This window comes from Phascolarctos cinereus, unplaced genomic scaffold (assembly GCF_003287225.1).
Source record: "Phascolarctos cinereus isolate Bilbo 61053 unplaced genomic scaffold, phaCin_HiC Scaffold_5;HRSCAF=322, whole genome shotgun sequence".
NCBI lineage: Eukaryota > Metazoa > Chordata > Mammalia > Diprotodontia > Phascolarctidae > Phascolarctos > Phascolarctos cinereus.
This window is the reverse complement of record NW_027555958.1, coordinates 323,510,011-323,520,061: the sequence shown is the minus strand read 5'-3', so window position 1 is coordinate 323,520,061 and position 10,051 is coordinate 323,510,011. Positions and strand designations below refer to the sequence as shown.

The following is a 10,051-nucleotide window of genomic DNA, read 5'->3' as shown; positions in this document are numbered from 1 at the left end:
ATGACCTCCGCCCTACGGCTTCAGGGCTGCAGTGTCTCGGCACTTGCCGAACGCCGGGTGCTTTCGGGCAGCTCGCGCACTGTCCCTCCCCGGAGCTGGGGAGCCCCGCCATCCTCCTGAACCCCCACCGAAGATGGAACCCCTGAAACGCCGGAGAGAAGTGAGGAGCCCAGCCCAGCCCAGCCCTTCACACTCCCCACCTCGCGGCGTCACGGCTGGAGACCTCAGCCTTCCGGTAGGGAACTGGGAAGCTCGGGAGAGGAAACTGGAGGTGTCCACCCTGCATGCACATCTGGGGACCCTGATCCCGGGAGGGAAGGATGAAGAATACAGCGCAGAGACTGGGAATGGGATGAGCGAAGAGGCCTGGAGCCAAGTACCTGCTAGACACGAGATGGGTGTGGACTCCGTCCAGCCTCCTGGCCATCCTCGTCCCCATCCCTTATCCTCAAGCCCTCATCCTCGTCCCCATCCTAGATGGTTTACTGGGAAGCTGGGGTAAGACGCCAGCCAGTGGAAAGGATGGATGTATAGGAAAAGCTCCTCTTTGGGGTAGGGATGGTAAAAATGCCCTAGGTCAAAGGAAGGTAAGAGGTGCATCTGTGGTCACCCCCAAAATCAGTCCTGTCCTAAGTTATTCTTATTCTGATCTCAGGAACATCCCAAGGATTTGGTTAAAGTAAGCAACGTTGCAGCATGTATCTTGGGATTGCTTTTGCTTCAGATGATTTCCTGCACATCAAGTGAGTGACCAGAATAAGGAAGTGGAAGGGCACATAACTCATAAAGGGGGTGGAGACACTGAGAACAGAAACTTTTTTAGTACTTCTTTCGTGCAGTGCTGGGTACATAATGGATACCAGAAAATGTTTAATTTTGGAAAAACTTGGGTGGAAGGAAAGGCACACACAAGAGGAAACCACTCCTCTTCTGCCGTTTGCCCCTGTTTTCCTTGACTATTTCCCATCCTCCTGTGTATCACTCCAGGTGCCCGTCCTTGTGTTCCTCAAAGCTTTGGCTATAGCTCCGTAGTCTGTGTCTGCAATGCCACCTACTGTGACTCGCTTGATCCTGTAATGCTTCCTGAATCTGGTACCTTCAGCCGCTATGAGAGTACCCGAAGTGGCCGGAGGTTAGAATTGAGCACTGGATCTCTCCAGAGCAACTGGACAGGCACAGGTAATCACTCCTTCCCCAGCTCAGGTAGATCTAGGACCTCTCATGGAACCAAGAAACTCAAGGCTTTTGGGCCCAGGGATGCAGACAAATCACCTAGTGTTCTGGACTAGGATGAGATCCTTTCATCAAGTACTTTTTCTCTCAACTCTCCAGGGTTGCTTCTAACCCTTCGCCCAGACCAGCAGTTCCAGAAGATAAAAGGCTTTGGAGGGGCTATGACTGATGCTGCTGCCCTCAACATTCTAGCCCTGTCACCCCCTGCCCAGGACTTACTCCTTAAGTCTTATTTTTCTTCAGAAGGTGAGATATTTTGAGTTTGGGAAAGGGATTCTATGGGAATATCTGTCTGTTTCCTTTGATCCAAGGGATTTCTCCTTCTCTTCTCAAAGTCCCCTACATTTCCATATCCTCTCCCCTTCATCCTATAAACTTCTGAGAGTCCTTGGGCCTACTCTTCTTCCAGGTATACCTGGGTTCCACAAACCTTGATCCAAATGCATCAGTTTTCCAAACTAGACTTTCGTGTGCTGCAGTTCAGGTTTTGGAGGTCTCCTTCTCCCCCCAACCTGGCTATCTGAGCCATTGCTTTTTCCCAGGCATTGAATATAACATCATCAGAGTGCCCATGGCCAGCTGTGACTTCTCTATCCGTGTCTATACCTATGCCGACCACCCTGAAGACTTCCAGTTGAATAATTTCAGCCTCTCTGAGGAAGACACCAAGCTCAAGGTGGGCATAATTGGCATAAAGTGGCCTTGCTTCCTCGAGGGTAAAGAAGCGTCAAGCTGAGGAAGTTACTGAAAGTTACATGACCCCCACCCTCAGCCACCCCGAGATAGTTATGGAGGAACCAGGGCGGGAACCAAAGACTGGGCCTGATACACTGGTTAAGCCAGTCACTATGTCAGTTTCTTCACCTCTGTCCCTCACTATCTACCTATCCCTTCAGATTCCCCTCATTCACCGAGCTCTGGCCTTGGCCCAACGCCCTACCTCACTCTTTGCCAGCCCCTGGACAGCGCCTACTTGGCTTAAGACCAATGGGGCAGTGAATGGGAAAGGGTCACTCAAGGGAAAACCAGGGGACAAGTACTACCAGACCTGGGCCAAGTACTTTATCAAGTAAGTATTGGGCAGGGTGGGAAGTGGAGAGGTTAGCCCATGGATACTTTGATATTTGCCCTGTCACTCTGGTTCTCCTATCTCTGAATCTTTGAAGTCTTATCCTACCGTACCAGTTTCTAGATCTCCTAGACTTAAACTTTTTGAGCCTTTCCAAAGCATCATGAACTTTCTCTCAAATCCCAATGTAGGGATCACCATTTTCCTTGTTCTGCATCTCTCTTTAGGTTCCTGGATGCTTATGCAGAACATAAGTTGAGGTTTTGGGCAGTGACAGCAGAGAATGAACCCTCAGCAGGATTGATAAGTGGGTATCCCTTCCAGTGCCTGGGCTTCACTCCAGAACTCCAGCGGGATTTTGTTGCCTTTGACCTAGGCCCTGCCCTTGCTCAAAGTGCTCACCACGACATCAAACTACTAATACTGGATGACCAACGCCTTCTACTGCCTCACTGGGCACGGGTGGTAAGGCCTTAGCCACCCAAATCATATGGGTCCCTTTTAGTCCAAGACCCTTGTCTCAGGATATCTTGATTCCCTTGATTTTGGGGTACCCTTCTCTGGTCCCTAGATATTTAGAGTTCCAGAAACTTAGGACATCTTTTTTCTAGATGGTCATCTTGATCTTGCCAGGTCTTCCTAGGTTTCTATCATTTTGACTCTTCTTTGCCCCCCACCCCCAATTCTATACATTCATGTTTTCCCCCTCCTTTAAGACCCATTCTTCTTCCTCTCCTAGGTGCTGAAGGACCCTAAGGCAGCTCAGTATGTCTCTGGGATAGCTGTGCACTGGTACCTGGACTTCCTGGCCCCAATTAATGCCACGGTGGGGGAAACACACCGCTTGTTTCCGGATGTGATACTCTTTGCTTCTGAAGCCTGTGTGGGTTCCAAGTTTTGGGAACAGAGTGTGCGGCTAGGTTCCTGGAGCCGAGGGACACGATACAGCCATAGCATCATCACTGTAAGTCTCACCTGTATCAAGCTAATCTCATGATTCTTCTTTCTCCAGCCTCATAATAAATACTTAACTTTGGTTAGTCAAGGGGCATTGGGATAGACAGTTTTCTTTTCCCCTGCACAACCATATTTTCCATGGTACTTTTTTTTTTTAGTGAGGCAGTTGGGGTTAAGTGACTTGCCCAGGGTCACACAGCTAGTAAGTGTCAAGTGTCTGCCATTTGAACTCAGGTCCTCCTGACTCCAGGGCTGGTGCTGTGCCACCTAGCTGTCCCTCCATGGTACTTTCTAGGACACCTAGGCTCCTCGTCTTAACACCAGATCTTTGTTCTCTGCCCCTCCAGCTACATTCATCTCTACTTCTCCATGATTTCCTGGCTTCTTCCCAGATAGCCTTATCCTGGTTCCTTCTCCCTAGATCCCCAGGCTCCTAACCCAGGGCTGAACCAGCTCAGCTGTCTTTTTGCCTCCCCCACACATGACCCTCATTGCCTTCTCAGATGCCCCGGGGCTGAGCCTAAGTTTCCTTGTCTCTGTCCCACCCCCTGCACAGAATCTTATTCACCACGTGGTAGGATGGACAGACTGGAACCTTGCCCTGAATCCTGAAGGGGGGCCCAACTGGGTACGCAACTTTGTGGACAGTCCCATCATTGTGGATATAGGCAAGGACAAGTTTTACAAGCAGCCTATGTTCTACCATCTTGGACACTTCAGGTGAGTCAGCAAGGTGTGTACAGATGAGAAGAGGGAGAGAGAGGGAGGGAAGGAGAGAGAAAGGGAGAGAGAAAGAAAGAAAGAAAGGGAGAGGAAGGAGCTGGAAGTGGAAGGGTTCCATGAAGCAGGATCCAATCAAAAGTGGGAATGCCATGTACCTGGCCCACCTATACAGGAAAAAGTCCTGGAAGAGGTATCTCTCAATAGAATATTCAGGGTGCTGGGACAATGGCCATTCATGTTCTGAGAGTCAGAAGAGAAGGGTTCATACAGTTAGAAGGCACTTGGGAAGCTTCCAGTCTACCTTCCTCATTGTATAGCCCCAGAGAAGTCAGGTGACTTGTCCATGGTCACACAGCTAGATACGTATCAAGAAGCAGGATTTGAAGCCAGGTCCTCTTGGCTCCCAAGTCCAGCAGTCTGTCCTCTGTGCTGCATTTCCATGGACACAGAAGAAGGATGTTGGAGATTTCCTCCCAGAGAGCAGCTAGGAGCTTGGCCCAGATGGATGAGGGCTGGAGCCCTGATTCTGTCTGTCTTGTGTTCCAGCAAGTTTATTCCTGAGGGTTCCCAGAGGATAGGACTGGATGCCAATCAGAACACCAAGCTGGAGACAGTGGCCTTACTGCGCCCTGATGGTGCTGTTGTGTTAGTGGTCCTCAATAGGTGAGTAGGATGGGAAGGTGGGTGCTGTGTGGAGCTCTGGGACTGCCAAGGTAACAGTGCCCGCTAGGGGGAGCATTCTCTGACTTGTTCCTCTCTTCCCCAGCTCTTCCCAGGACGAACCTCTTACCATTGCAGATCCTGCTGTGGGCTTCATGCAGACCTTGGCACCTGCAGACTCCATTCAGACATACCTCTGGCAGCGCCAGAAATGAAGTGGGCATGGGGGTAGCTGTGCTTGGGTAGTGGGCATTAAAAGGATGGAGCTAACTCACCCACTGCTTCTGCCTGGAGAGACCTGAAGCAGGGGGGTGGGTTGAGGAAAGTAGGGGGAAGATCTAAACTGCTGAGCTGTGGTTTGGGTGACTCACTCTCCCCTCCACTCAGTGCCAGGGGCTTGAGGCCCCTAGGGGAGTGGGAGGGGGAAGCCCTGGTCCCCTCCAGCATGCATGTATGAGTATGTGCTCTGTGCCGGCTATGGAAACTGGCCTTGTGCCCAGAGTGAGCTCACTGTCTGTACAAACAGCAGATTCAGGGGAAAGGGTGGTAAGAGAGATGGAGCTGAGACCAGCAAGGATCGGGAAGGTAGGGAAGCCAGACAACTGAAGTGAGGAGAAGAGTGCTTTCCCAGGGACATGGGCTGGTTAAGGAAGCCAGGTCCTCCAGGGGAGGAATTGTTAGTGCTGATAACCAAGGACTGTGCAGATGGCACTACAGGGAGAGACTCTCTGACACCAGGCCACTTTGAGCAAATTTATTCCAGGGGTGGAGATGACCACCCCATCTCTGGAAGTACCCCAAATGGAGACAGACAGGGGCCATTTGGAATGCACAGCAGTAGAAAAGTCAGTTCAAGTAACATCAAGATGTCATTCATCCTCCTCTTCCTCAGCAATACCCAAGGCCCGGGTGCCTGATGTTCGGGCAGGAGCTGCCCGCTGTATAGAGACAATGCCACTGAGGAGGGCGTAGCCCACCATAGCTGCCAGGCCGGCCAACACTGACAGAATTTGCTCTCTTCGCCGGTATGGTTCTTCATCAGTCTCTGAAGTTGAAGGTGCTGGACGCGGGGGTGGTGCTTCAGCTGAGGGAGAGGAAGAGGAGGGGAAGAATGTTAAGTGAACAATGGGGTCAGAAGACAAGAGTTTTTGCGTATTGTGTCCTTCACCAATGCCCTTCCATCTCACCTCCATCCCAAGGGAAGTACAGACTGAGGATGTGGTTGCAGTAAGCACACAAGTTGCTCAGTCCTCGAACATGGGCCTGTAGTTTTCCATTAGGCAGCTTAGCCTGAAGCAGCAGGGCCACATAGCTGAAGACAAAGGCATCCAGAGAGGCAGGACTGGGGCAGAAATAAGACACAAAATCAAGGAAATACAGAGATTGGGGCTAGAGAAGATTTGGTGAAAATGGAGATGCAGAGAGAGAATAAAGCCATAAGCCTGGGGTGAGCTGTCAGAGCCAGACCTGGGGCATTAGCAAGACTTAGGTAGGAAGACAGAAAGGCACACAAAGTCTTAGATACACGTTCAGTCCCCCAGGTACTGGTGGTGGGTGAGCCTTGAATGGGGCTCTGTCCCAATACTGGATAAAGAGCACATTGAGTAGGGCTGCAGCCCTGTTAAATTACTACCCCATGATCCTGGCTGACTACACAACCCTCTCCCTACCAGAATGGATTCCCTGGTCCTACATACAGCCCCATTGTCACCCAGAGTTTATGCTTACCTCAAACAACCTGACCCCCCAGGAAGGAGACAGGGTGTCTTATCCTTTTCCCAAATCCTACCACAGTCCCTGCTTACCCACCTCTTGCCTCATTCTGCCCCAAAGTCCCTCCTCCTTTTGCCCATATAAGCATCCTTCTGTTATTCACCCATGACCAGGCAAAAAGCCTTGTGGTCTCCAAATTAGCCCACTCCAATCTGATCCTCCCAAACCTCCTTGCCCACCTCTGCCCCTTCCCCAAAATGCCTCTAGGCTCAGACTCACGAGTCTCCAAAGAAGAACTTCTGGGAGCCCAGGCGCTGAGACAGCAGGGTCAGGCACTCCCGGGCCTCTCGATACAGCTAAGGGCAGGGGGGAGAGAGAGTGGGGCAGCCTCAGGAACAAAAGCACAGGTAGCCTCACCTCTTGGGCACTGTAACCCCACATTTCCGACCCAGCCAGCCCAGGCCCCCTGAAACTTGAGACCCCCCCCAGCTCCCTGTAACCCCTTCCCCAAAGGTACCTCCTTCTCTACTTCCTCCTCCTCCATGGGCCTGTGTTCCCCACATAAGAGCTGGAGCCGCTCCAGGTGTTTCTTCTGCATTCGGCCTGGTAAGAACAGGTTGAGGGGGAAAGGCATGGCTTCGGCGTACCACTTTCGAGTCAGCTCCACATAGTTCTTGGCATCAACCCAGAAAGTGTGGATCTAGAAGGGGACAGGAAGGGAGGAAGGGGGCGATGACTGTCCAGGCATCTAGGCGGCTCCATCTCCAAGGACATCTGCACTGTGTCCTTGGCATCTCTCTGGCCTATCTAGCCCTGTCAATCTTTGTCGAGTAAAACAGGGGATTAGGGGCCAGACCACTGGGCACTTCAAAAATGCAGGCATCTCACCAACACAGGCAGCAGTTTCTCCTCTAGAAGCGACATGAAGGCCAAGGTATCTGCCCCCTGCCGGGCTGAAAGATCATAGTCTGCATTGTATTTCTGTGGAGGAAGCAGTCATGAAGTGGATATTAGGGGAGTACCTAGGCCTTGCTCCCCCAGACTTCCCTTAAGAACTTCCCCTAGTTATCCCAAATAGTAAACCCTAGGATGGCTTTGGGTTTGGAGCAAAGACATTTCCCCTTCGTTACGGCCCCCACGTCTGGACTCAGCCAGTGGCCTGTTGGTGTTGGCTGAGTGCCCATCCCTTAGAACTTGCCAGCCAACAGGGCCTTGCGCCTGTTGCAGGGGGGGAGGCCCAGCCACAAACTCGGAGTGGCTCCCAGAGTTTCCTCGGAAAGCTGGCACTGTGCCTACTGGAGGCTCCTCTCTGACAGCAGCCTGCCTCTCCTCACACTCATATAAATACCACAAAGAAGCCAGAGCAATACCCAGAGGCAGGTTTGTCTCTGTATCTCCTCAGGAGCCCAGGGGACCCTAACACAGCAGAATGGAAGGAGTGTGGCCTGTTATTTCATCCTTTAAGCCACAATCTTCTTTGTTTTAATTTTTTTTTCAACTACCAAGCATATATTTTTTCTCCCTTCAACCTCCCCCCACCCCCACTGAAAAATAAAATAAAACTCTTGTAACAAATCTGCATAGTCATCCTAATGCCAGAGACCAAATGGCTTTAAAATTCCCTGACTACCATGCTTGACTCTTTGCTAAAATTTAGCTACCTCACACCAAGGCCAAAAACCCTTTTCTTCTTCATACTCTCCCCAGGGGCTATGTCTAGTCTACGTCTCAACCTCTCCTACCCACCCCCTGTTATCACTTTCCCAATCCTTCTGTTCCCTGACCCGTGTCTTATCTTTGGCTCCCGAAGATCGTATGATGCAATTTCCTTCTTACCCAGAGCGTTTTCATTTGCTTTCAGCCTTTATCTACAAAACCAGTTATTCCCTCAACCCCTCCATGCTTAGAAAAATAAAAATTGAAAATGGAGGACAAGTATTCTGTCCAACCCACCACCAATATCCCTTGGGCTCAGAACGCCTGCACCCGACCTGTTTTCTTAGATGAGTGATGATCTTGTGTGGCTGTGAGATGACCCCAACATCACTAGTCCGGAGGGCAGGCAAGGTTCCTGGGGTAGAAAGACAAAGACCATATTTGTACGTGCACTAAGTGAACATTTGTTAAAAATTTATGTGCAAAATAAAATGAAGTCTACTATTTTCCAGAGCCTGCAGGGGATTGAATGGGGTGGGTGGTGGGTGAAAGTGAAGCTCTTCCTAGAATTTCTCTTAAAAAATATATTTGGATTCCCTTTATCTCTTCTCCTCTTAAGTACATCCCACCCAACCCTCCCAGCCAACCATTAGATATCAGTGGGTACCTGAGGGGCTCCTCCAGGGATTGGTGATCTTGTGTACCTTGAGAGGGGCCCCAGTGAATCTGGCATAGGTCTGCAGGGAAGGAAGGGAGGAGGCAGTGAAGCAGTGCCCATTAGGAGGGACAGCTCAGGAAGAACTTACAATGTTCCTATCAGGAGGGGTAAGAAGGAAGGCACTGCCATGATGGGGCCTTTGTCCCTCCATATACAACATGTGACAATGCTTTTTTTTGGTGAAGAATTATAATATCTGAGGTTAGGCCTGGAGTTAGAGCATGTGTGGGCTTTGTATTTACAAATGGAAATGACTTCATAGATCATCTTAGTTCAACCCCCATTTTGAGGGTCCTTAATGGACCTATGATTTCACAGGTTTTGTAATAAGTTCTTGTTGTGGAAATTCCCTCTACCAATGCAGTTCTGCAAATCCACTGCAACTTATCATCTTACAGTGGTTGTTATGTGTTAGAGGCAGGATTACTTCCAGAAAGCCAAGCTGCCTCTCAACTCCTTCATTTTATTTATGATGAAACTTGGTTTGGAGATTAAAGTCACCCACCCACAGTCACCCACCTAGTAACTGGCAGAGGCAAGACTGGCTATTTGCACTAAAACACAAGGCTGCTAGTACTAACTCAAGACACGTGGTTCTCTATCAGACCCAGGAGGAATCTTATTGGTTCAACCCCCTCCTGGTATAGAAGAAGAAACCAAGACCCAGGGAGGCAAAGTCCAAGGTCATGAGGCCAGTAAATGGCAGGGCCGGGATTTGAACCTAGGTCTGCAGACTCTAAAGCCAGGGGTCTACCTGGCTGTGGGATAAGGGTTCTTAGAGATCGTTTGGTAGCCAGATGATCACCTGGGCACTAGATTCTAGTTCAAACCTTTTGCAGGTACGGGTACTGAGACCACTTTACCAAGGTCATGCAGTGAGTAAAATGGCAGAGGCGGGATTTCACTCACTCCTGTTCCCCTTCCACTGGACTGCGCAGCGGGTCGGGAGCCACGGATGCCCACCTCGGCCTCGGCACGCTTACCTCCTGCCTCAGTTTCCCCCATGCCACCCGCGCCGGGTCTCTCGCTTCCGACCTCAGGCTCACCTCCCCAGCCCCTGAGCGGCCCCGGCTCTTCGGCCCAGCGGGGTTCCCGCCCTCACCAGCACCACGAGGCTCTCCAGGTCCACGGATGGCAAGCCCCAGCCCCCAGCCCAGCAGTACAGTTCCATGGGCGCCGCCATCTTTCCCGCCCTCTGTCCCGGAAGCAACTCCAAGCTCTCCGAGCACCAGTGGGCGGGGTACCCAGGAGGCCGGGCAGAAATCTGGGGGGCGTGGCCACGAGCCGAGGCAAAGCGAGGCCGCCCGGGGGAGGGGCTACGG

The 10,051-nt window shown here is 51.2% G+C and overlaps 2 protein-coding genes across 3 annotated transcripts; one reads left to right on the top strand and one right to left on the bottom strand.

Annotated features, from left to right (window-relative positions):
* Positions 1-24: 24 nt before the first annotated feature.
* Positions 25-4,916, top strand: GBA1 (glucosylceramidase beta 1). 2 transcript variants are annotated; one of them, XM_020991603.2, is made up of 11 exons: positions 25-235; positions 656-743; positions 988-1,179; positions 1,333-1,479; positions 1,776-1,909; positions 2,130-2,302; positions 2,530-2,767; positions 3,042-3,266; positions 3,816-3,979; positions 4,529-4,645; positions 4,749-4,916. In XM_020991603.2, exons 1-11 carry the CDS (start codon positions 134-136, stop codon positions 4,855-4,857), a joined length of 1,689 nt encoding a protein of 562 aa, XP_020847262.1. In that variant the 5' UTR covers positions 25-133; the 3' UTR covers positions 4,858-4,916. The 2 variants fall into 2 exon arrangements, with proteins under 2 accessions (XP_020847262.1, XP_020847264.1); XM_020991605.2 differs by lacking the exon at positions 25-235 and adding an exon at positions 383-498.
* Positions 4,917-5,382: 466 nt separating this feature from the next.
* On the bottom strand, positions 5,383-9,989 carry MTX1 (metaxin 1). Its single transcript, XM_020991424.2, has 8 exons — positions 9,832-9,989; positions 8,679-8,748; positions 8,347-8,426; positions 7,244-7,336; positions 6,873-7,055; positions 6,635-6,711; positions 5,830-5,984; positions 5,383-5,726 (listed from the first exon to the last, which is right to left on the bottom strand). Exons 1-8 carry the CDS (start codon positions 9,910-9,912, stop codon positions 5,512-5,514), a joined length of 954 nt encoding a protein of 317 aa, XP_020847083.2. The 5' UTR covers positions 9,913-9,989; the 3' UTR covers positions 5,383-5,511.
* Between the last annotated feature and the right edge of the window lie 62 nt (positions 9,990-10,051).